Source organism: Antedon mediterranea, chromosome 2 (genome assembly GCF_964355755.1).
Source record: "Antedon mediterranea chromosome 2, ecAntMedi1.1, whole genome shotgun sequence".
NCBI classification, from domain to species: domain Eukaryota; kingdom Metazoa; phylum Echinodermata; class Crinoidea; order Comatulida; family Antedonidae; genus Antedon; species Antedon mediterranea.
Window position 1 is genome coordinate 7,514,962 of NC_092671.1, and position 27,795 is coordinate 7,542,756.

Below are 27,795 nucleotides of genomic sequence, written 5' to 3' on the forward strand. Positions count from 1 at the left end.
TTCAGACAATTCATTACAGCATCTGCTAATTGCCGGCCCTTGCGGCAAATGACCGATCTATCACGCGCCCTTTATTTAGAGCTGCTTATTTTAACAAAAACATTCCATAACATGGCAATAGTAGAAACAGTAAAATTAGAACAAAATCTGTCAACGTGGTAATATTGAGAAATAAACATAAGAGCACATTATCCATCTTCCGGATATGTACAAAATTAGACGGAAATTAGTTATTGGCAACATAGGTGTAAAATACATTGCCAGGTGGAAATAAAAGAGAAAAAAAGTTTATTGATAAAACAAATTACAGGTCTCTAATACCCCTTTTACACTATCACTGTAACAGCGGTGTAACCCCGCAGTTGTTGGTACACCGGGTAGTTAAACGCCGGTGTTGTGGTTTTTATTGACTGGTGTAAATGGGAAAATCCAACCACCCCGGTGTGGTCTCCCCGGGGTGAAACGAAGCTGAATGTTTTCCGGTGTACCTTCTCCGGTGTAGTCGAATCTACACCGGGGACAAGAAGTGTAAACGGTTTTTGTGGTTCAACACCGAGCTGTTAAAGGTCATTGACGTGAAAATGTAACATTTTGTCACAGAAATACAATATATTATGCGAACAAAATAGGTTTTTTGCTTAAAATACACCCTTTTTGCTTAAAATAATAATTGTACGATATATTGTGCTGTTCGTTATTTTATTATTTATTTATTTATATTTAAAGGCAAAAACACATTTGTGATTTTTTTTTCTGCTGAAAATATTGAAATTTTTCATGTGCATTCTACCTTACCAGAAAGCCTAAAATAATGTAATATTGGTGTAACTCTACCCTGGCCGATTCTATATGTAGGCCTAATTATTGAAAAGGGGAAAAATATATATAATACTGACGTCTTTAGGAACTGAAAAAGTAGGCCTACCATATAATAATTTTCCTTCATTGATACATTGTTATGCTAATTAACAAATACATTTTTTATTTTAAATACTTACCATACCTACCCTATTTTTATGCCAACCTAACAATTTAAGGCCTATTTGTACGTACAGTCTACCAGGCGGAAATGCAGTCATTTTAAAAATAAAAATAATTGTTAGGCCCTAATTTTTAAATAATAAATGATAATCTTAATAGCCACAAAGAAAATATAACACTGGACTACATTCAAAATTAAATAAATTGTGTGTAAATTCGGATTATTATGTTTTTATATGAGATTTGTCGATATGTTCCAGTATTTTAACATTTAAACCATTAGTCAGTTAAGTTCCAGTGTGCGCTTGCAATAGTGATTTGATTGACAGCACCGGGGTGATCGATGCAGTGTAAATGGGCGCAACTCGAGTTCATCTCGCAGTTTTTTTGGCTAGTGTAAATGGAAATTGCCTCCGAGTTCAACTCGTGTTCCTCTCTCAGTCGATAGTGTAAAAAGGGTATAATTGAGATTATTTCTGCTGCTTATCGCTGAGTAACCCTTTATTTGGAAATAGATTTAATTTTAATAATTAAGATCATTCCGAAGTTTGTGCTCCTAGAAAATCATTTTAAATCAATTGGTAGTCGTCAACGAAAAATATTAAATTCAATGAACTCACGGTAAAATAATCTACAATAGTGGTCAATCAAGTATCTGTTATTTTACGTTGAAACTAAAAGTTTCACAGTGATAACTAGTTAAATTGTTCCACACAAACAGAGTGTTTTTAACTTTTATTTAAATGAGAACGCTCTTTAACCAGTTATATAAAGTAATTTTCCTGTTTCTACTGCCAGAGAAATTAGAGGTAATTTATTCACACAGGTATGAATCAGTTTTTGTTCGCAGCAGAAACTCGTTCTGTTATATTATATTGTTTGAAAGTTTGTAGAGTGCACAAGGCACATAATCTGGGATTTAAATCTGACTTTCTACAGTACCTTCTACTGTACAAAATTAATTTATAGAAACAAATTGATTCATTGAATAGATTGTTAATTATAGTAATAATAACTAGAGGACTAACGAAGTAGGTTAATTAACTTATGCTATTTCACCAAATCGACAGTTTATAGCAAAGACTTTGTATCATAACATGAACTTCTTGCCAAGAACATAATTCTGCTCTCATAAAAATACCTCTGTATTTATTGTTTGATAGGAGTGTCTCAATTTGCTCAATTCTAGATTCATGCAATAACCTAACTAACATTTGTGTTTGCATTGTCTTGGAAAACTGTGTGTAGATCAATCATGGAGGTATAAAAATAGAATTCTTTTATGGCAATTTCCTGTTACTCTGGTGAAAAAATATAAATTTTTTTTATGATCATTTTATATCACTTATTAATATATTCAGACATTTATGGTTTTGTATCGTAAAGTGAGGTCATATTATATTATTGTAATTTATTTAGCTAACGCTTTTGAATACAAAGTGTCATTGATCGTGACTTGTATGTACCTCACTAATTTTGTATTAAACTTGAGCAAAGTTGTTGTAGGAGATGGCTTCCTAGTTCAGATTTACAGTATGGAGTTGTACGACCGTGTACAGTCCGAAATCATAACTCTGAGTGTAGGTTTGAACAGGCCCTAAGTCTTAAGCTCTGATTATACTATCAAACTTTATGTGACAAAAAAATGTGATGTGCCCATATATGGACTAAAGCCTCGTCTACACTATCAAACTTTATGTGACAAAAAAATGTGATGTGCCCATATGGACTAAAGCCTCATCTACACTATCAAACTTTATGTGACAAAAAAATGTGATGTGCCCATATATGGACTAAAGCCTTGTCTACACTATCAAACTTTATGTGACAAAAAAATGTGATGTGCCCATATATGGACTAAAACCTCGTCTACACTATCAAACTTTATGTGACAAAAAAATGTGATGTGCCCATATATGGACTAAAGCCTTGTCTACACTATCAAACTTTATGTGACAAAAAAATGTGATGTGCCCATATATGGACTAAAGCCTCGTCTACACTATCAAACTTTATGTGACAAACAAATGTGATGTGCCCAAATATGGACTAAAGCTTCGTCTACACTATCAAACTTTATGTGACAAAAAAAATGTGATGTGATCATATATGATGATGTCATATCACTACCACCATATTTAGGCACATCAAACTAGTTTGATAGTGTAGACTAAGTCATAGGCCACAGATACAACTTATAGCATAAAGGAATTAATTATACCAAGAATACTACTTAAATACTGTACAATGTGTGTCGGAACTAAAGGTAAATTCCCAAAATTGAAAGAAAACATTGATTTATAAACAGCTGTGCGTTGTAAATCACATGATTTGTGTTTAGTTTTCGCCACACTTTCAAACACTATTGATAACCATGTAATGCATCTTTCAAATTAATGATAGTTTAATTAATTAAAACTACCGTGATTGAATATATTTCACGAGTATTAATCCATGTTATTGTCAAGTATACTGAATTTACACATTAAATTTCACTTTAATCTCAGTTCTAAAATATCCCACTTTAGTAAACGTGAGCTTTTACTAAACTAAGTAGGGCACTGCAAATTGTTAGTTCTCGCGATTGTCAACATCGATATAGCTAGGATGTATTGACAATTTAACATTATGAAGTAGAATGTAAAATATGCAATCACGGTTCAGAACGGTGAAAAGAGATCATATTATTTGGTGAAGACATTAACCCTAAAGGATTTACATTACTGATTGCATGCGGTTTTATACACATATTTCAAAGCGTCTACTAGAATATATATCAGGCATAAAAACTTGAACTGTGCCTCATTTTATTTCCAAATTGAATTATATATATACATATACAGTTATTTCTTTAAAAAAAGAAGTTACATGTGTTTCTTCGAAATATTAGTTTTAACACCATTTGTCCATGTCCTAAAATTGAAAATAATGCTCCAAACTGGTGGACACAAATTGTATGTAAACTATCAAGCCTAAGTGGCACTAATTAATATTTTTTTGCAATACAAGTAAATCAGCTGCCTTGATTTCATTTAAATTATTTCAAGAAAGCAAGGACACGCTCCATTGATTAACCCGCAATATTTAATTATTATTATTATTGTTGTGCAAGGTTTTGTCTATTAACCAACCAATTATGATGATAAGCAGGATAAAAGAATGAAAAACCACTGAGTTTAAAATCAATAATTTTTTGGACGGATGTTTATGCTCTTGTCTATGTTATGCTCTGTACACTATAAAGCCGTTTATTTAATGCAAAAAAGCTTTTTTCGTGATTTCTTTACTGCAAGTGCAACCATATCATTTTTCCCACCTGTGTGCAATTGGCTCAATAAGAATATATGCTGCATATTTTTTAATAATGATAATAATTTGTTGTGGCAATACACGCAGTAAACAAATAGTAATTTTCACAGCATTTTACGAAATGCTGTTAATATCCATAGAGACAACATTCATTTTAAAAGAGCTTTATTTAAATAAATGGGTTTTTAGACAGGATTTAAAAATGTTTAATGAGCTACACTGGAAGCTTGTTCTTTTAAAAAGTTATTGTTTGTGAACACCTCATACTGGCTTTACTTGGAAAGTAACAAAATACTGAATATGACTGTTATTATTGCAACCCAAATAAATATGTTACAAATTTATTTTTTAATATTCCAACATTCTCCATATAAAGATGCGGCATGTGTTTAATTACAGAATTAATTCCAAATATTTAACAAATCCTAATATGGTCATTTTTATCTGTCACTATTAACTAGGTCTGACCGAACTTAGGGCCATTTTTGTCATTAGTTTAATTTACAATTCCAGCCAGTTGACCCCTCCACTCATTGTGTCAATATTTATCAGATGTGTGGCTGAAGACTTGCCAGATGAGAGAGGCTTACAAAGTATTTGAAAGAAGTACAAATTTGAGATTGATAGTTCTGATAAGATACCATTCTCATCTAATGTACATTATTAATCTTCATCATCATCATATTTTCTAATGCTGTATTTTGCCCAAAAGCAGATGTATTTTCTGGCATCAGGGAAGTTGGAATATGTCATTTATCATTAAAAAGATCATCTAAAAAAGACATTACGGTTCTATTTTTATTAGCCTAGACATTTTCATTATTACCAAATGCCAGATCGCATAATTGGCCCACAAAAATGTAAAAGGTAATTCTAATGTTATACTTGATTAACATTTTTGAAATTGTATTTGATATAGAAATGTTTTCACATGGGCTATATCCCACAATCTAGGGTTTTATAACTTTGATTAAAAAGGAGACATGATTATTATCAAAGATACAATCAGTGGGAACAACTTTTGAAAGTGTAATGATGTTTTTTAACCTTTTGGCCGGTAAAATGACAATGATTTTCTTTTCTCATTAAACAGCATTAGATTTTGGACAAGATATAATCTAATGAGAATTAAGAGAGGTTTTAAAAAAATGCAAAAACTAAACAAATCTCCTTTATTATTGGATTGTCACTGAAATATCCTCTTAAATGACATCATCAATGTCATCATCACTGATATGATTTATTAGAATTCTGTATGTATTTAAAACAAAAATTATTCCATTATAGTTTATTGAAGTTTAGATTATGAAATCAATTATATAAATGTAAAATGTATTATTATTAATCCAAAAGGTAAGAGAAATTCTTTTTTTTCAAAAAGCTTATATAATCTACTGCCCTCTGTTGGGAAGATGGAAATAATAATTGGCAGGTAATAATATATGATAATTAAATATTCATCATTAACAGAATAAGAAGATTTTGAAAAAAGGTGTAAGACTTCAGAAAGGATTTCCTGAAGCAAATGTGTGTGTATGAATATGTTACATGTGAGTTAATGTGAGAAGATAACTATAAACCAAAATCTGTTCTTGGTTGGAGAAATGAATACCTTGCTTGGAGAATGTTGATTTAGCCTTCACTTATCTAAATTGGAATCTCTCATTTAGTAATTGAGGTCAGCTAATATTGTATTAATTGCTTGAGACAATTATTATCTTCATTAAACAAACTCATTACATGAATAATTGCAATTTATAATGGAACATGCATGCTTTGATTGTATACAAAGCACTGCGTTTCATTTAATAAATTTAATCATCAGATTCAGCAGTGATTTCTCCCCTCTCCTGAAAATGGAATATTCTGCAATTAAATCTCCTCCTTGCCTGTAGTTGCTGTGGAACTCCAATGACCAGTTTTGACATGTGCAGATAATAACGAACTACTATAAGACTACAACTATTCTCATCTTCTTCCCAGCCGCTTGTGCTTGAACACTTCCCCGAGCTTGTTTGTTATTCGTTTCATACGCACCTGCTGTAATAAGTTTCTTTCGATTTTCACGTATACAAACTGAAATGGATTTCTTCCTAGAGGTCTGACATTGAACCAGAGATTCAACTGTATGTAGTAGTATAATCATTTCCCAAACCTTGTAAGTTTAATCTTCTTCTATTTTGTTTGTATTGGATGATGCTATTGGATTTCAATGTACATATTACAGATAGGCTGTACATATAGGAATCTGTTATCATTGTTTTGTATATTTCAAGTAGGTATCCATTAGTCGTGGGAGGCGAGTTAAATAATCGATAAAATCTGCTTCTAGGTGATTGTACATTGAATTTTAAACTGATAACTTGCATAAAATTGTCCTAAATTTAACTTTTAAATTATCATTCTATTTTAAGAAGATTTCTTTCTTTTCTAAATTGTGCACTCTAGTGCAGTCTTGATAATCACAGAAATATGAATCTCATAATTTATTAAAATAATATTTGTGAAAATCATTAAGATTTGTTGCTATTTTGCACCATAGTAATTATTTATATCTTAGGTCTCAGCTTATAATGTGTTTGCAAGTTAATAAGTTAGATAGATAATAGGCCTATACAGTATTAAATTAAAGGAAATTGTTAATTATATATTTTACAACTCTGTAGCTAAATATTGCTATCATGAGGAACGCCATCTGAAATGTTCCATTTAGGATTTAGATACTTATTGTAGACGATAATTGTATTTTTTTGCCTTTTACTTGTTCCTATCCCCTAACTGTCTGTGTCTGTCACCAAACAAGAATTGTCATCATTGAAATAACTGATATAATAACTGATATATCAAAACTATTATACTTTTTAACTACATTATTGCACGCAGCAAAAATAATAGAAAGTACATTAAGGAAATACAACAACATTTAATGTTAGGTTTTTAATTCACCTGCTTTCAATGTTTTGTAAATGACAGTGAAAATCCAATTAGCAAAACATACACAATTTCATTAAACCAAAAGAAAATCAGGATGAAAGAATGAATACCAAGGAATGTTTATTATAAATTTATAATATTGATACAGTCTCTGTCATTATTAAATTTATGGAATATTTATAACTAGCTCAGTACTCACTCATTCTGTTTGAGAAACCTGATTGATTTCTTTGGTCTATTAGAATCCCAAGAGTGTAACAACGCATTATAATTGTAGGAATGATAATAAGTATGACGTTAGTACGGTATAAAATAAAACAATTAAAACCAGGCTAGGCCTATGTGACATTTGGATGTATGGAAAAAGCTGAATAGCGTGCTTAAAGACCCGAAGGTTGTCACTTAATGACTTGCCTGAAGCCACGCTGTATCTGATTTTCTTGGTTGGGGCTAGCATTTCATCACCATTATACCGTTGTCTTGCTACTTATATTGATTCTTAGTATAAACTAAATCACTGCAGGTGTCAGAATGGACAGTGCTAAAAACAACGATTTAAAGCAATGGTGCATGCTGGGACAATTGACCATTCATGTGTATTTTAACGCAATAAATGATACTATCATTTGTAATTCTTGCATACATTTATCTGTCTGGGTTTATGCCTTGTTGTAAATCCTATTGGCTGACTAATCAACAGGAAATTAATAATTATTGTATATTTCACCTGATATGTAATTTATACGAAGATTTAATTGAAAAGCTTAAATTACAATTTGTATAAAAATTATTGGAATCAAGGCAATCAATCTATTTATTGATTTTTTTATAAAGATTCATAATATTACGTACTTAGCCTATTAGTTCATTGTGTTTCCTAATTATTGATGGTTGGTTAAAGTCTTAAAAACCTATGAATAATTCCATCCTTAGACATTTTTCCCACCAGTAACTTGTTTTTTTCTCTGGTAAAATTGTATATTCCAATTTCATTTTTCTTTTATATAGAGAAGAATAGTATTTAATGTCATTTGCCATTTTCCTTAATATGGATTATTATTGATGATTTGAAATTTAACAAAGATGGGAGATGGTATACCAATTATAAAAAACTGTTTTAACGTTCCTTTCTAAATTTATCACACATTAGATATTTTTAATCTATTTCTTACCAGAAAACCAGACAAAGTCTATGTTATTGTTACTAAAATAGTTTATGTTTCTTTTCCTATTACTATACTCCACTTGAAGGTTACAAAAAAGAAACTGTGAAAGAAGTTATAGATTGGCTGTGAATAGTAAGCAGATGCCCTGTTTCTTCGTAAACCTAGGTACAGGTTGATTTAGGGATATAACCTGCCTGGTCTTGCCACATCACCTTTTTATTGTTTTGACACCCTGAATAAACAAACTTGAACATTGTTAGTATTAGCTTACCTACATCAAGTCTAAACATCTGTTGTAATTTGCATTTTAATTTACCACACTGGTTTGCCTTCCCTATTGTCTGTATTATTTAGAAAATCTAAATTATTGATGATTTACTATTCAAATTCAATGTTGATTTGCAGAAGCTGAATAAAACTGAATAAATACATTTTAGAAGATGTAAATACCTTAGTTGCAGCTAGTTTATAATAATTAACCAAAAATGTTTAAATCATACAAGAGACATACATTTCAAAATGTACGACTTCCTGTAAACTCTCTCTATATATATAATATCTCAAATATTATTGAAGTTGGCAAAAATTTATACTTTTAAAAATGTTGATTGGCCTCATAACATCTTCTCCTTTACAAACTATAGACAACAAAATTCTCCACTTTGAACAGGACAGTATCCCAAGTTGTTTAGTTACCTTTAATACAAGCTAATAATATGTACAATGGAAAAGACAAACTATCCCCATGTTATATATACCGTATATACAACGTTTAGTACACACCGGTAGTTTAATTTTCTCTTTCCATTTTCCTTTAGGGCATTTAAGAAAATCATGTTATTAGCTTCCATAATGTAAACAATATATGAATGTTAAATTATTAAAGACAAAACATGCTTTTATATTCAAACAGATTATATTTTTCAAATAATAATATAATGGAAATGAATTGTACTTCCATTTATTTTTTGTTAATATAATGATTATATGACCTCAAGGAAAGTGGTATTTCCATCATAAAAATATCTAGTTATACTGATCGTTGAATAATATATATCGGATAAGACAAGTTTTATTGGAAAGTACCTGTTTTTGGTGATTTTTACCTAACCTATCAAAAGCTATTTGTTCTCAGAATCTTCAGTGACATTTTAAATGTCAATACTCTAGCAACAATCATTTTATTTAACTTATTGTTCAGAAAATTATTTGATACTACTATAAAGTATTAATAATTATAATGTCACGTGTAGTAGGCCTATGTATCCACAAACAGCTTTGAGTGGGTCAGGGTGTAAAACCTTTGTAGTAGGGTATTGGAATGTATCTCGTTTGGTGTGCGTGATGATGGTTGAAAAGGTGTTTTGCTGGAGGAATCCGTAGCTTTGCCAAAACCCATCATAAATCACCTTCCTACCTCTGTCCAAGACAAACTGTATCTATGTTAATTTTCTACATAGCACACTCGTTCACATGTTTGATGACGAATAACTCTTTTCACGGACAAGTAAAGGAGTTATACCATTTTAAATACAAAATACATTTTTAGAGTTCTATTTTACATAACACACTCTTACTACAGAGTATTTATTACATCAATTCTTTGCCACCCAATCAAAGGACTAGCAGATATACGCTACCAACCTTTAACTAACAGTTAGGCAAAGATCAGGAGCGAAGAACTCATGAAACTTGATACGCTTAAATTATCATTCTCAATGGGGAAGCTATCAGAAAATAGGCCAGAATCTGTAGGCCTAGCACATCTAATAATATATCATAGTTAATGGAAGGTGGGAATTGGTGCCCAAATTAGGCATACGAGCACTAATGACTCTCTTGTCGCTCTGGTTAGTCCCCTATCGTGCTTAGTCTATTTTATTGACAGTGATGAAAGCCGCCAGATCATTTAATCCTCTCCGCAGGATTTGAATCATCACATAACATCATCCTAACATTGATCCAAATTGTGCACATACACAAATAATGCAATTGACCAGGGAGAAAAATTAATTTCTGAAGATTATGTAATTATCTATTATTCTATAATTATACGTATAGCATTGGATATTATGAAGTTTGAATGATTTAGCTTCTCAGATCGCCAGAGCATGACATCTCTTGCATAATGAACAGCATGCACCTGCCTTGTAATACTTAATAACTGTTAATATTCCATCTTCTTTTCATGAAATTGTTGCTGTAAGTAACTAGAAATAGTTTGTCATCCACATAATGAAAATATCAAATTAATTGGAGGATTATCCCATCCAAGAACAAGAAAGGTCTACTGATAATATAATTAAAAATATTCATTTTTTTAAATTATGAGAAATATTAGTGTATTTATAGCTAATAAAGTAATTACTTTTAATAATTTTGTAAAGTGTAATCTCTATAGCTAATTTACAGTTCCCAATTTGACGTTAAATTTATATGTTTAAAAAACTTTGAAAAACTAAAATGTAGCAAATAATGATGCCATCATCTAAAGTTGAAAAAACGAGAGGTGGACTCCAGTATTTTTTACTTGTCCCCGGCCTATCATCGTGCTAGAGGTCGGCATGAGGGAGTGTTGACATGTAAAAAAAAATAAATATAAAAGAGTGCATAAACTTTTAGATGGTGATAATTAGGCACAGAGTTTTGATATTCATTTTATACAAATGGTAAAATATATATGGACAGTGTGAGACTTTTTTGTACATTAAAATGAGATTCTTTATCTTAATTCATCTGTTGTCAAGATTACAATCTGTATCCTTAATATACTGTAATAAGGTCTATTTATAGACATAGGCCAGCTAAGATTTCAAACAGTGAGTATGATTTATGTTTCAAATTGGTTAGAATTGTGTATCTATAATTCAACACCCATTTACTTGTAATGCACTGGTGTAAGTACAAGTACAGTGTGTCAGAATGAATTAGACCAACCTATAGATTTACCTTGAACTTGTTGATTGATAGGTCTGAGAAACAAAGCCAATGTATAGGAGGTCAAATCCATGCTTACTGTAGAAAAACTCATAAATTAATAATTCATACAATTTTACCCAGTTTCATAATACATCTATTAGTGTCAATAAAAAAGAATGTTTAACAAAAGTTGTTTATTAAAAGCTTCCGGAATCGCCTATTACATCCCAAAGGTCGTGTATAGGTGTTTTGTTGAAAGGTGTATAAATTGAATAAATCATTGATGCTGGCATTTTATAGGCCAGCTATTAGTGTTAATAAAAAGTATTTTACATGTTGCTAAATACTTTGTGATAATAAATGTCAGAATAGCTAACACTAACAGCAACACAATGTGGAATAATGCATACTTCATTTCTTGCATGTACTGTAGGCCTACTATAATATGTGTACATTTATATATAATAAAGATCAAAAGAATAAAAGGGCTGTCTCCTTCTAATTCAAAACAATTTGTGCACCGTTGGTCCTCCCACCTCTCCCTGCCTCCATTGTGTGTTGGCATTCTCCCAGTGGTTGTTTTTGTTCTGTCTACACTATCAAACTCGTTGTGATGTGATGTGCCAAAATTTGGTAGTGAACCAAATATGGTAGTGATATGACATCATCATGTCCATATATGGGCACATCACATTTTTTTTGTGACAACAAGTTTGATACTGCATTTAGTTAACTGTTTATGTTTTAATCTGGGTGGCTGTCAGTGTATTTTGCGTTTAATTTTTTGGTTGTATAATTTTTCATGTACTTTTATTAATCGTAATCTTGTGATTGTATCAGGAAATATTAAGTGGCAGGTACTTTAGTTAATAAGAGCAGTCGAAGGCTACGATGAAATTAACAATATATCCATTATAATCAACTACATGAAATATTAATGTATTAGTTGTTGTTTAATTCACGAAATAATATCTTATATATTATATTTTATTTATACAAGAAAATAGAAACATATTTTTGTTTGTAATTTGTAATGACAAATGTTTAATACCGTACTGAAAATAATATCAATGATTTATCAAAATGTTTTTAATTAAAGAAATTACCTATAAAATGAATAATAAAACAGCAGCAAAAATAGTAGCTGTGTGAATGACTCTTGATGTTTAGATAATTGTTTTTGTAGGCAGTTGGCAACATTTTCGTGAGGTAAAGCAAGCCTATTTACTGGCACAGTTTTTTCTGTTGATTTCTAGTTTGAAAAGGAGGCTATTCGAACCCTATGAATCTCTCTGGTTTGGTAGGTGGGTGCTGATAGAGATGATAGCTAGGATATAAGGGTTTTTTAATATAATAATAATAAGTCTATTATTTTTAATAATATTTGCAGAATAAATGATTTATAGTCTGAAGACCTAGTTATTATCTTTGATGCCCATTTTTGGCTTTGTAAAAATTACCTGACCTATTTAATTTAGAAAAAGTCAATCAATCAATCAATCAATCTTTATTTTTCCATCATTATTCATAACAAACATAACAAAAATACAATTTAAGATGGAGGACGTACAACTAAGGCAGAGCCTGAAAAAACGTTGTACAACCTTTACAATAAAAACACTAACAAAAACATACACATACAAATATTGAAGGACATAAATAAATATATATAAGAATACATATAAATTCACAATATACATATATAAAGACGCAACCCACCCACCCTTGTGGTCAATCTTCAATACATTTTGATGCATCCTTCTGTCTATACTTTTGAACTGCAAATTTACTTCAAAATATGTAAAAGGCTATAATTCATTCTTTACACGTATCTGTCCATTGACACCGGTTTCATGTATGATAAATTATTTAATGTATGTATTTAGAACGATAAGATTAATCACTATTGTATATTGTGATAGAAAATCTAGCACTCGTTTCTTGAAAACGACAATAATTGTTGTTCTAAAAATCACAATGAATTTAATGCATGTGGTCACTTCCAACAAAAATCCACAAAAGGTAGGATTTTTCCTAAAGTAGCCTTACATTTTCATTTACACACACTCTTCAAAGTATAATATCACATTTCTCCTTGGTATGTTACAAAATACATGGAAGTGTAAATAAAGTGTCTTCCACCTTAAAATTTAGTTTAAAACCAGCTCAGCTTGATTTTCAGCAAGCATCTTTAATATAAAGCCACTCTTTACCACCTAGTTCCACCTATACTATACATCATTTTTCATATTTGAACACAGTCCAAATTAGCCAAGCAAAATAAAATAAATATACCGGTCTCACGGATGAGTATCTTTGATCTTTCTGCAACAGGAATGTGTGATATAAAGATAGTCTAGGAATTGGTTTAAAAATTGCTGACATTTATATAGTGTCTACTACACTTATTGGATGTTTCCCCAGCAGGAACAGCCTGATATTGGCCTCATGGTTTAGGAGTACCCCAGCAGGAACAGCCTGAAATTGGCCTCATGGTTTAGGAGTACTGTATTTTTTTATTATTATTCTAGAATAAAATATGAACAAAGAAAAATAAATGAAATACTGTAGATATAATTACCCTGCAAAACATTAATAATGTTTGAGAATGAAAACTAGTTAATCTTTAAATTTCATTAGGTTTGATTAAAGTAATGTTTTCTGAAACCTAATAAATACAGTTTGCCAGTGACATTAATTTAAATTTATACCTACATTGTATGAAATATATTAAGATAAACAAATTAATGACGTAATAAAATTAAGTTAACTTACGTTTATAACTGAGATAATTTGATTTATAATGAACAAAGTAGTATGTTAATTTTTTAGTTTTGGTGCCTGATTTGATTTTGTGTTTCTGGCTAAATCTGTTAGGCTAGTTGGTACACATACAATTTTGCAAATTCACTACAAAACTAAGGTACCAGTAAAAAAAACCATTTATCTGTACTATAATGTTCAGAGTCACAATTTGTTAACTATAACTGGTTTCGGGTAAGGTAATGTTATGAACTAGGCCGCAATTTAGCCTTAGACAACTGTTGTTACGTTAAAAAGTCTGTAAACATCTGTAGGCGATGTCAATTTTCATGTGTGTGTCATGAATGTATACATACATACTTATTGTATCCCATCATCCGCATGGACCGGAACAACAGAGTTTTTTACGCAAAGGGGTTGATTGCTGTGTCTGAACATGTTAACTTTTATCGCCACAGATTACTGTATGCCTTGCATTATATCATAAACCTTAATGCTATGTGTGCCTGAACATACCTTTAATTAATAGAACAGACAGCAAGATTAATATCCATCTCTGGCTTGGTTTTTTAGTAGGCCATGTAAATACCTCTTAACATACCAAAACACCATTTAGTTTACAAATTGAGCGCTGTTATATCTGTAGCATCCATTAAAATCTGTAATCAAATTATGCTTTGAAAACACAAAGTGGCTAAATAAAAGACAGATTCACTCTAATAATGTAGGTTGTATATCAATTCTCCTTTTAAATAACAGTGTAACCTTTCTTGTTTTCTTTGTCCAGCTTTAATGTCTGTTTCATTTAATACAACATTGCATTATGTGTGTCTATGCATTTGCATTAGTATGTACATTGGTATTTTTTTCTAATGTTTTATAACTATTGTGTTTGTGTAGTATGTGCACATATACAATAATTGAACACGCTTTAACAAAAATTAAATAAAAAATGATGATAAAAAAAAACTGTTTTATTGATAGTTATATAGGCCTAGTACAGTACTAATAGAGTACTATTTAGGGGACAACCATATTAATAAGGGTAACTTTCCTGTGAAATGAAGAGGGCCAATGTTTTATTACTACAGCCAATCCCAATTCAGGGAATGGGGAAACTGTTTTGCACCCTGAAGGTGTCCTCTTAATAGAGGTTTAACAGTATTATAAAAACATCTTTTAAATGACTATAGATGTTAGATTATACATTACATGGATGAATAATATAAAGGAATTTAATTTACAACTTAAATAGTTTTTTTTTATTCTCTAATATTTATAAATATGATCTAAAAGCAATTTGAATTGTTTTGTTACCTTATACTATGCATTCTTTTGCATTATTCAGGAACATTCATTTCCTTTAAAATTCCCCACCTTAGGCAAGTCCACGTAGACTGTATTCCTCATGTTTCTACTCCAATTTTTCTTTACTATCATCTTTTAATAAGAGTTTAACCAGTTTGTGCTGACAGAAGAAGCCATTAAGGACATTCTCGTAAACAGTCGTAAACAGCTAAGATATCCTCCTGTTACAACCGCCTTAGGTGTTATACCTGCATGTATCATGTTCCTTATAGTTATTGGCATGAATAATTGCTAAATTCTAAGATCCATCTTTCGTATCGGTTTCACTTCAGGTAAAAAGTTTGGGTTTTTCCGTTATAGGAGAGTTGATGTGTTGTTAATTCATGTAACTGGTAAACCTGTTTGACATGACCTTTAACCTTTCATGTAACACATGATTCCTAAAGCTGTCATCTTCGGTTTAAGATGCCAAAATAAGAAAACCTAATCCTTTTCAAGACAATAATTCATTAATTTTCTATCGTAAGTGGGAAGAGAAAATTCTCTATATGACACTTGAATATTAACATTTTATTAATGTAAAAAATGTCATAGAAACGTAGGAGTTAGATTTGCATACAGTTTGTCTTGCAATAAATAAAATGACACAAATTGATAATTTTTCTATGTCAGATGTATGGTGATAAGATAACAACCACAGAGCTGAAGTTGGATTCAGTTAAAAGACCTGATGTAATCAGCCATTAAAAGTGGCCATCAAATATGTTTTACTATCTTATATGAAGGAATAAAAAACAAAACTATATAATCAATCCAATTGATGGTCAAAAGTGGCTATCAAATATTTTTCACTATCTATAATTACTGTATATGAAAGAATAAAAAAACAAAATCTATATAACCCTTATATTAATCCATGTGGTGGTTTAAAAGCCATTGGAGCACAATTATAAAGCAAGCCTTATAGTATGAGAAAATAAAAAGATAGTGTGTGTGTTCATTTATTGGCTAGCTTTCCTAATCAAAACACTCTCCTTCACTATTCAAAACGAGACATGACATGTATGATTAATACGAAATCTGTTTAGGATAAAGTGGTACTCGATTGTAAAAGAACATCTTCAGTATCTCTCTACGATACAAAGGTTTTCTAATTATATGTATTCGTTGTTGTTAAACCCCTCACAAATTTCCTACGTAATTATGGAAATGATAGATTTTGTGCAGCAGCAGTTGTAGCAGTTTGAGATATATTGTACCATTTGAAATCTTGTTTACTTCCTTTGTTCATTTATAAGATTTACCTTTATTTTTTCTTTTATGATTATCAATACATTGTCTATTCTATCAATACATCTATTTCATCTAAAGCAGCAGGTGTTTAGAAAGGTTACATTGTTATTACCTTTGTTTGATTCACAACGCCCCCTTTTCTCTTGACTCTAAACATCTACTCTTACCTTTAATTTAATTAAATTGAATTTAAATGTCAAAATATATTTGAAAAACTGTTGTACTTTACGTACCAATCAAATTAATTGTTACACCAGTGGTCATAATTTTAATTTTCGTTATTCCTCCTAGAATAATAATAAAACAAATATTTATTCTTTTGTTCAGTTTTTTTAGCTTAAAGTATTTTTACAAACTTTAGAAAGGTTATACGAAGAACGTGCCATGATGCTAGAATACATGGCTTGTAAAACTGATGAAATTACTGATAATTGAGCTTTGCTCACACCAGATAACTTACTGAGGAATGCATTGCATCGTAGTAAGCATAGTTGCCTAGCAATACACAATTTAGACCACCAGTTGATGAAAATTGTAGTGAAATTTGACCCATTTTACTTAGAATGACTTTATTAGTTTTAAAGTGAGATGGGAACGATTGTGTTGATCGATCCTTCTCACTTCCATAAAAAAGTGATTTAGGTAAGTTTGAATACTCAGTGTGTAAAAGGGAAAGTAAACTTTGCCCGATTTTCTTTATTAATGTTATAAATAGATAGCTTACTCTATTTATTTTGATGTTTAGTCTTGAATAGTGTTTGGCCTCCCTTGAATTATTTTAAACATGATTACATTGTATATTTCAGATAAACTGTGTCACTTTATTTCTTTATTTATCAACTGGTATTTTAAGGAGTTGTGACCTTTTTGTGACTAGTATTACTTAGTAATTACCCTTCAGTATTATACTGTGATTCAGAACAGATTTAAAGATGCAATTGCATAATTGTGACACCTCACCAATAGCAGTTCATCTCACAATTGTTGTCCGTTGTATCTATTTATTATTACGTTTTAAGTTTAGGCCTATTACATCAGAATTGCTAAACAACCCATAAGTGCTAAAGTGAATGTATTTCCGAGAGGTTGGCAAATCCGCGTATAAACTCATCTGGAGATTTTGTATGTAGACGTTATTGGGAAATTACCAATTTCCAATTACCACAAAGATTTATATACTGTAACATACAGTAACTGGAAATATACTTTTGAATGATTATATGTTAAACTATCCAAGCAGTAACGTATTATCCCTGGTTAACATGTTGGACTTGGAGGAGAATGCTAATTACCTTGTGGCCCACACAGTCCATCCTACTGTAGTAATCTATAAACATATTACGCTCTTATCTCTATGGTGTGCTTTAAAATATATCAAGAAACATAATTTAATGAACGAATGGTTTATGTCATTGATAATTGTTCTCGTGGGTGTTTTGATCAGAAAATGTCCCGAAAGTTAAATTTCATGTAGATTGGTAATAATATTTTAGGCATATATACACGTTTAGATGGCTTTATCTATAGGAATCTCATCAAATAAATAGATTAATGTGTTTTCTATTAGCATTACAGTTTTTTTAACATATCTGTAAATTCATAAAATGTTCATATTGTTATATTATTTGTTTGGTCTGTCAGGCCTGCGGGCTATACTTTTGTCATCCTTAGCTAACGATGAAATTCATATTTGTATTGTTTTTTGTATTGTTTTATTGGATGATATGAATAAATGTACATCCAACATTTGATAATGATACTCATGGTAATAATACAAATACAGGTTACAATATTCAGTCGTAACATAACATAACAGATATGTTTGTCGTTGCGCACATACACAGAGCATTTAGCAGCATGTGTACAACACTATTCTAGTGCTCCAACCATATCACATGTTGTGATTTTTTATGATGATATTATTTAAATACATATATTTTGTTTCTTTTGTAGCTTTCTTCCTGGTTCCTGTTCTTAACCTAAATTCATATCCATTGTTGATTGGTCCTTTATCTTACCATATATCATTATGACATCAGAAGACAAGATGACTGGTGAAAGTCCCGCAGTAACTCTCACTATTCGCCTCGTAATGCTTGGAAAGGTAGGTTAAAGTTATTACATTTGAAAATCGTCCCCTAGTAGCAAATCATCTAGTAGGCATTGTATTATGAAATTCGATGTTCAATCACCAAAATCGTGCAAATAAAGGAAACACGAAAATTTTGGTTTTACAGTATATTGAATAACAAAGTATGACTCTTTAAGCACAAAAAGTTATTTCAAAAGGGGTCATTCTCTGGCTGGGCCTAAATAGATTTTTAGTTCAGTTTCTTCAAAACATAAAAACAGAAATAATTCAGTATTTAAAGTCAATTAATACAATAATGTAAGAACATGAAATCTGAGGTTCTTTACCTAATTTGAAAATGGAAGAGTGACTAAAGTCAAGAACCTCTTGTTTTAATTGTTAATTTAATAATGGAATAGCAGTGGATGACCAATTCAAAAGCGGTCCTTCTCTGGCTGTTGGTCTTTAGATTTTTAGAAACGTCTGCATAACGTCTCTCATATTAATCCATAATAATAACTGAATGGATTGTGGTTATATTTTTTCTTACAAATATCATGTTTGTATTCAGAATATTCTTCTTCCTTCCCAAGTGTATTTTTGAAACTCTTTAGTTGGTAATTAAATATTTAGTAGTTTGTCTGGTCTTGATTAGATTTCACAGTTCTTATGACTGAAATTCATAGATATCTTTCTAGATGATAATAAAGCAAATTACAATTTGTTATGACCTTTACCACCATACATATGTTTATAAGTCAATTAAAGATTAACTGTCTTTCATGAAATTAGACAAAATATAAGTATGTTTGTTTCCCAAAAGAGAAGAAAATTCTGCTACAACCATCTTCTCCAGAAGCATATCAACCGAAACTTGTATACAAAATTAAATTTAAATATTATTTATTTCTATAATACATCTTGTTATTGTTGGGTCTATCCCTTGTGCCTGTTTTTTTTATACAGGTAAATTATTAAAAACACATATACTATAGAAATGTTTAATCATTGATAATGTTTTGTACATCAAACGTTTTTGCCGATTTTCTTTTACTGGAAGTACAATACAATGATATCATAGACAAATTAAAATATCTACTTTTAAACAAAGAAGCGTATTAAATGCATTTATGCTAAAGTTACATAATTATAATATATCAGCCTTGAGTTAATGGAATAATGTACGAAAAGAAATCTTGTATTTCACTTAATTGCTCATCTTAATGTATTGTTTTAAGATATCTGTACATGTAACCATATACACCTAAATATATTGCACAAAAATATAAAGCATAAATTGTTCTAAATATATAAAATTGTCTGATTAAATGATTTATTGGTTTCTGTTGCACAAAAATCAAGAAAAACATTGCCTTTAGTGGATTTGAAATTGGTTTTCTCCTTTAAAAAATAGATTTTAGTGCATGTTAGCAACTATCTTTTGGACTTCTTTCAAATTGTAAGTGTAAAAAAATGGTATTGTGGTATAGCTTCTCTGATTTTAGAATTTGGAACAGTCAAGGAAGTTATCACAATGCTCTTGTGATGTGAGATGTTTGTTGCGCTCTGTTGAATTCATTTTTTTTTAATCATAAAGTGAAAAGTCCACTGATCCCATGTTTTGTTGTCATACTTAACCTTTAACAAATTAAAATTACATAGGTTAGTGAATCCTTTCTAGAAAAAATTAGTGAAAGTATGTGTTACACGCATTATGGATGAAATTTGATATTTCGTTTTTGATAATAATATGTCATTTTTTATTATGCGCTTATTTAAAAACATCTTGTTACAATTTCAATCTGTAACATATACTCTATTAAATATTCCCTTCTCAAGGACAATGCCAGGGTATGATTGTAAAGCTCCGTCTACACTATCAAACTTTATGTTACAAAAAAATGTGATGTGCCCATATATGGACATCATGATGTCATATCACTACCATATTTGAGCACATCACACTATTTTTGTCAAATTAGTTTGATAGTGTAGAAAGTGCTTAAAAGGATCACAATATTTTTATTATATTTATAATTTAATATACCTCCTTTTTTTCATTTCAGGAAGTTGGCAGTATTATCGGAAAGGTGCGTATACTTTATTTTAATTAGAACAAAATAACGAGTTGATGATATTGATAATGATATCGATGCTGTTGATGATGAGGTGGCTGGCCTTGCAGTATCAGTTGCCCTCTGTTCCAGAACAACCAAAGATTTACTTTGGGCAACCAAGATTAACGATGTTTCGTACCAGTTTCGGCCACCAAGAATGAGGCCAACTGAATATCAGACAAAAAACACAAAATCTCGGTTCTGCAAGGCCTTATGTTCTGGTGATGATGGTTGTTGTTGTTATGATGCCTAGATGATGGAATAACTTGCCAATGATGGCGGAGATGATAAGGGCCTGTTCTATATCATTTCATACCATTAGGGGGTTCTAACCTATTTTATTTCATTGAGCAGATATTAAATTAGGTTAAATTTCAATTAATAGACATTAGTAGCATTACAGTAAGTATTTACAAGCATTATATTACAAATAGCGTTACATCAACTATGGATTTTGTGAGTGCATTCTGCACAATATTAAGTAGACTCATATACTAGGTTGGTCCGCGGTCACACAATTCTCAAGTAAATCCAATTAAGTTCCAATAAATGAGCTCTAATCAGGTTACAGCTTGGATTCTTGTTGATGATGTGAAGGCATATACTGTTTCCTTTACGTTGTTTTGTGTGTTAGTCGATTATGGAAATTTTTGTCGCTGGATATTCTGTTGATCACTATAATGAGGAATGATATCACTATCTTCTTCTTACTGTAGATGCAAACTACAAACATGCTTTTAATCCTCGTGATTTAATTATTACTTATTATCATCTTTATCAATCCCACAAAAGATCGTCATTATTATTATCATTAGATATGATCATCTATACACCACTAAAATTCATTCATTCATTCATTCATCAGGACAATAGTGTAATGTCAGTGTCAATATCACAAATGTGAAAAATTTAATAAAAAGAATCTCCTATGATTTTTTTAAAGACCAATTCAGCACTTTTTACTTGAATATAGGGTAAAATACACCCAATCAGCATTACTATTAATAGTACTATAGTAATGAACTATATTTACATGCACATCTTATGAGATATTAAATAAAAATAATATACTGATATTTGTCATCACTTATTTTTATAACCACGCCAGATATATTTAGTAGATTTCCACATAAAATAAATGATTTATTTCATAGATACAAGAACATTTTCACCACCACCCAACAAACACATTTAATCCACCTTTGAAATATATATTTCAGTAATGCGATTCCTAATATCCAACACTGTTAGTTAAAACATTATGCAGTGCTATATTAAAGGCAATATATCAAATCAATTCACAGAGTGTTAAAACGCTAAGAATTCTATTCATAACAGCGAGTTGAATCCATTACTAAGAATTTTTTATTCCATACCAATTTACAATCACGCTGCCTAGTACAAGCATTAGTTATTTATCATTGGTTTGAGAGAGAAATTGTTTTGAAAATGGTGGAAGCGTTCTTTACTACTGTATGTGCAATTGATTATTGAGATTCTAACTGTAGTACAGTATATGCAATTCTTATTTGAAAGTTGAAATATTTTCAGAATAAATATTTATCCAAATCATTATATCATCTACATTTGTGTTTCATTCCCAGTCTCACACACACACATAGAGTAAGCCTGACTGCAAAATATGATTTTGATGTAGATTTTAATAATGTTTTATTAGCATTCCTTCTTAGATTATAAATTACTAGATTATAGTAACATCTTGCATGTATTTTAAACATTAGTAACAGAAATTCAGCTTAATCGTAAAATATTTTTTGAACACATGGCATGTCATAACTATACTTGGGATAGAATCACCTAAAATATCTGGGGGGAAAATACAGTACCTAGAGACTGGTGGCAAGTTTAGTTTAAACAAAAGTATACAGTACTTAACTTTTAAAATAAAATGTTAATATTGTTTTTCAAAATTACAAAGCCATGTTAAAATATCTTTAGTTCAGTTTACATTTGAGAAGATTTTAAAAACTGTAAATCCCCTATTTAGAAACAAACACTTAAAATTTCCATCTGTTTCCCCCACAACGCATTAGCATCATCAATAAAAACATGCAGTTTTGTACTTGCGAGTCTTTGTGTTGCTGGCTTTTTTATACACGCATGATGAATGAGATTTGCCGCGAGCATTTCTTCATCGTAACCGATTCTACTGTATTTCCTGCCACTCTGAATATTCATTTACAGATCTTTATTTCGTGGTGTTCGATGTTAAAATCAATACAGCAGGTAACACATTATGTCTATCACATGCTTGATACGCAAACACCAACAACATTAAAGATATAGCTTATTACAATACAAGTCAGACTTTCTTTCCATTTCATTACATTTTATTACAATTTGTAACATATTATTTCAATAAGAAACATTTTTGTGTAGGATGTGCAGATTTCTTTTTTTCTTTTTCTACTTAATCTTTGTGTAGGATATTGATAGATTGCATATTATTTCATAAAATTGTTTAAATAAGTAATGGAATGTTGACTGTATGATAACCCCAACATATTATTAACATTTCATAAAGCGAGATTTTTTTTTTCGACCTATAGTTACTTTTTAACAAATGAAATGAAAAAAAAAGATTTATTTACAAATGGTTGAAAATTTATTAAAAATCATTAAATGAAATATATTTGCTGCTGTTTATTATGTTAGCCCAACCATGCTTGAGGCAGTTGCCATAACAACAGTAATCAATAGCGCCACCTGCCTTGGTCTATTCATATCCTGTTTTCAAGATTTTGTTTTATTGTGTATTTATTAGTGTCATCTTTTTTTACCTGGTCATCTCTTACTAAGTTTGTTTATGATTGCATGTTCTCATAGATTTCTGGCATTACATTTGTAATGGAACAAAGGAACCAAAAAAGATTTACAAGGACATGTAGACACTAACAATAACAAACCATCCTGTCCTAAACAGACAAAAATGGAAACAAACTCTGGAAAGTGTAACATTGGAAAACAGAGAGAAACGGAAATACTGAAATCTAGAAAATTGCTTTAAAACCCCAGTCGTTTGTGGAGTTTTTGTTTTCTTTGTAGAGAAATATACAATTTTAGAATTTAAACATTCAGCGAGTCAAATGGCCGAGCGGTTAAGGCAGGGGCGCCGTTTACCTACCTAAAGAGCCAACAACATCGGCAGGAGTTCGAGGCCGACTAGCTCCTAGTTCCTAGGACTATAAACCTTATGCAAGTCCAGTGTACACAGGTATAACCTGTGTACACTTTAAGAACCCAGTTCAGTACCCAGAATAGTAGTGGAATACCCCAGTGAACTGGTTCACAAAATAGCCCCTGTATCAGGGGGGATTACCACCTGATAGCACAGTGATACATTTACTATTGGCCACATTGCCTAAAGACATAAAATAAATAATCAGTATGTGTATATAACACCTTTCACATGAACTAAAAAGCTGTTGTGTTTACACACTCTGTGGCACACATTCAAAACTCCGGTGTTGACAGCCTTGTGTGTGTAACTCATTAAACTCTTGGAGTTGCTCATGACCAGAAGTCTACATTTTTTTACACAAACTGTACAAAAAAGTCACATGTTGAGTTAAAATAGTGAGAGTTCTATAAATTATGTAGGCCTGTGTTTGTAGAAAATCATGTAAGTTACACCAATGGATGTCATGAGCGTTGAACTTAGGCCCACAATATGATATTACTCTTCTCTTTTGAAATTTATCCTTATTAGTCAAATTAAGAAACTAATCATAAATTTTATTAGAAAAACCATTGAGTAGTGAGAATTAAACATGTTTCAATTTATTCCGAAAGAAAAAGACATTCTAATTTCGAGAAGTATTGTAGAATAATAACGTAACCTACATCTAAGCATGCTAGCACGTTCATTTTGCAGCATACAAATATATTTTTATGATAAAAAATATTATTATTATAAAAAATCTGTTTGTGCATCTAACAATGATATCTGTATTGGTAGGTTTATTGATTTGAAAAGGCAGTAAAAATATTCTTAATAACAATAATGTATTGTTGTAGAAAGACAAATCACATACGTAATACACCAGCTGCTCTGTACATCCCTTGATAAAGAATAGTTTTAATAACAACTTGCATGTTTTACTTGGACGTTAAATCTAAGTAAATGCCAAGTAGTTTCTATTTTGATTCTAGACAATAGTAGCGTGCATGCACCTTCAACACAGAAAAATGATGAATGTGTTGGGAGGTTATCTACACATCCTTTTTACTTTATTTTTTTAGTATGATTAATAATTTTGGCGTCATTGCTTCTTTTAAGTAGTGTAACACATGGTACAGAAGAAGTGATGTTCTTCAACACAGCCACCTGATAATTTATATTATTCCCTCGGTCTTCATTTCTAGATACATTAAACAATTTATAAATTTTAAATATTGATATCAGTATATTAAGATATTTTAAATTGTTCATATAGTAGTAGTTTAATCCAAGTTTCCAGGATTTCATCAATTCTACGATTATCTAAGAAAATAAAGATGATGCTGATGCTGTACATGAAAATATTTTTTATTCTAAGGAATTAATTGATACCTGCTATATTATAAGTTGTTCATATAGTAGTATTTTAACAAGAATTTCAGCAATTTTACAATAAGATAAAAAAAGATGATGCTAATGCTACCACCATACATTCACACATAACAATGTTAGAGGCCGGTCGTTGACCTGTGATTTGTCTACCCCCTATTGGTCGGTATTTCGTAGATTAATCCGTTCTTAGCATCAAACCTTGGTGTGATAGTAAAAAGTTCACCGAGATATCAGTTTGAGGTCTGATATTAAATATCTCCCGCCCTTGAAAGGCTCAATGTTGTTTATTATCATTAGATTTTAAATAAATTTATAAAATTTGTGTGGGATTTTGAATTTATTATATTATTTTGGAAATTATACTCATTTTTATAAATAATTGATAAGCTAGCATGAATATTTCAAATTAAGTTAATAATTGTGAAGATAATAGATATATTAAACCAGTTGTATCTTTTTTGGGGAATATTGTCAATATATATTTAATTGAAGAGTCATAAAGAATTGAACAATTATATGTGATTAGGATTGTAACAATGACTATTTTTATAATAGCAATACTGATAATAGAAATGCTAGATGAATTATAATATCTAGAAATAGTAAAAATAAAAACTGTCACTTCAACGTGATACAATCATCATAATCAAATATGAACACAGAATGATTGAATTGCTCCAAGGAGCTTACAGAAAACACTCTAGGCCTAGATAAGTCCCTGAGACGCACAGAGGTAGGCCGAGAATCTGACATTGGCAATGCATAGAGCTAGGCTTGAGATAATATATCGGTTAGGTTACTGCAGTGGTAATGAGATGCCAGGGAAGTAGGGCAATGTGTCTTCTACAGCAAATACTAACACAGCATCAACAAGCCTGTAGCTAAGTTGCGAGAAATGACCAGGAATGTGAAGAGAATTTTCATTAACAATTATAGTTTCTGTGGATTTTGTTCACAAAAGTTGTTGTCGCACATAATAAACTGGTATTCAACACACCTGCATGTACACACATGTATGTGCACATGTATGCTAATAACACCTCTATGTTTAGATCTTAAATCTGTATGTAAATTTTCAAAAGCCTGTGAGTTGTTTGTCAATTTCACAAATTTAATAGTATATACTGTAGCTGTAATCAAATATTTGTGATACAATTATTAAATTGTCAACTATTACGTAAAAAGTAACAGTTATAAAAACAACATAAACTGTACTACATTGGGTTGTTATTGCTCCAAAAATCATAGTACTTTTTGATTTGGGCATTCATGTCAAAAATCAAAAAGTACTATTGGAGTTGATTTATTCATGTGCACGTCAATTAGTTATTATTAGTTATTATTAGTTATTAGTACGTTACGCCCCTGTAATTTTTATAAATACACCCTTGTAAAATTAGGAAATGAGAATTGGCAATGCCGGTGCTATTGCTGACCATTTAAAGTATTTGTTGGACATTTGTGACAACGATTGATGATGAAAATTATGTTAGATTGACCCATGACAATTGTTGATAAAATTGTTAAAGATTGTTATGAAATTGAATATTGAGTGATTGACAGAAAGATATTGATGGTTGCAATGATTTATTATACAACTAATTTAATTAAAGGTTAAACATACAAACACACAATAAAACACAAACTAAATTAATTTTATGCATAATATCACGTAAAGAGAAACCCAGTAACACTTTAAAATATATATTAGTTAAAATTATTTTCAGCACACGAGCTAATATGTGTATTGAACATTTCTAATACAGTTAATTATTAATAGATGTTATTATTCATTGATAATTAGAAACTAATTTGGATTATTAATTATTTATATAATTGATGTGTCCTCATGTGCACTGTAATTTCAGTTTAGAATTATAATGTAAATCATTCATTGCGTGTTATATGCACTTGAGTCATTGTAATATTATTATTGATAACATTAATATAACGATTTCCTTAATGGATTTCAATTATATTTTTTAAATCATATCTAATTGATTGTCATAGTATTTAATTGTATTTATGTTGTTCAATTATTACTATTTGGTAAAATACTCCTTGGGAGAAAAATAATGTTGGCCAAACAATTGAAGAAGAAGAAATTTGCATTTAGTTTTTTATAATCAAATCTTAAGAAAACATAATTTAATGTATGAACTGCCTTTATATCACATTCCCAAGACAGCCATTGCTGTTTCACAATTACTTACAAAAACTCTACTAGTGCTATTTTGGTTTAAAGATATTGTCATTAAACAGGTATACAAAGATGCCGAAAGTAGACAAAACATTAATTAAACAAACAAAATGTTCATATAAACTGGGTAAGACATTCCCGAGATGGTAATTGTCTTCTTA

At 30.5% G+C, this 27,795-nt stretch overlaps 1 protein-coding gene across 5 annotated transcripts in view; it reads left to right on the plus strand.

Moving 5' to 3' along the window:
* The window catches only part of LOC140040250 (poly(rC)-binding protein 3-like), a 92,032-nt gene that overhangs the window by 27,864 nt on the left and 36,373 nt on the right, over positions 1-27,795 (plus strand). For 4 of the 5 annotated variants that reach the window (XM_072086038.1, XM_072086039.1, XM_072086035.1 and 1 more), the window contains 2 exons: positions 18,627-18,777; positions 20,811-20,834. In XM_072086038.1, coding sequence (XP_071942139.1) covers positions 18,703-18,777; positions 20,811-20,834 — 99 coding nt within the window. In that variant the 5' untranslated portion in view covers positions 18,627-18,702. Of the gene's footprint in view, positions 1-6,170; positions 6,449-18,626; positions 18,778-20,810; positions 20,835-27,795 lie in introns of those variants that run through there. The other variant, XM_072086037.1, reaches the window with a different exon arrangement.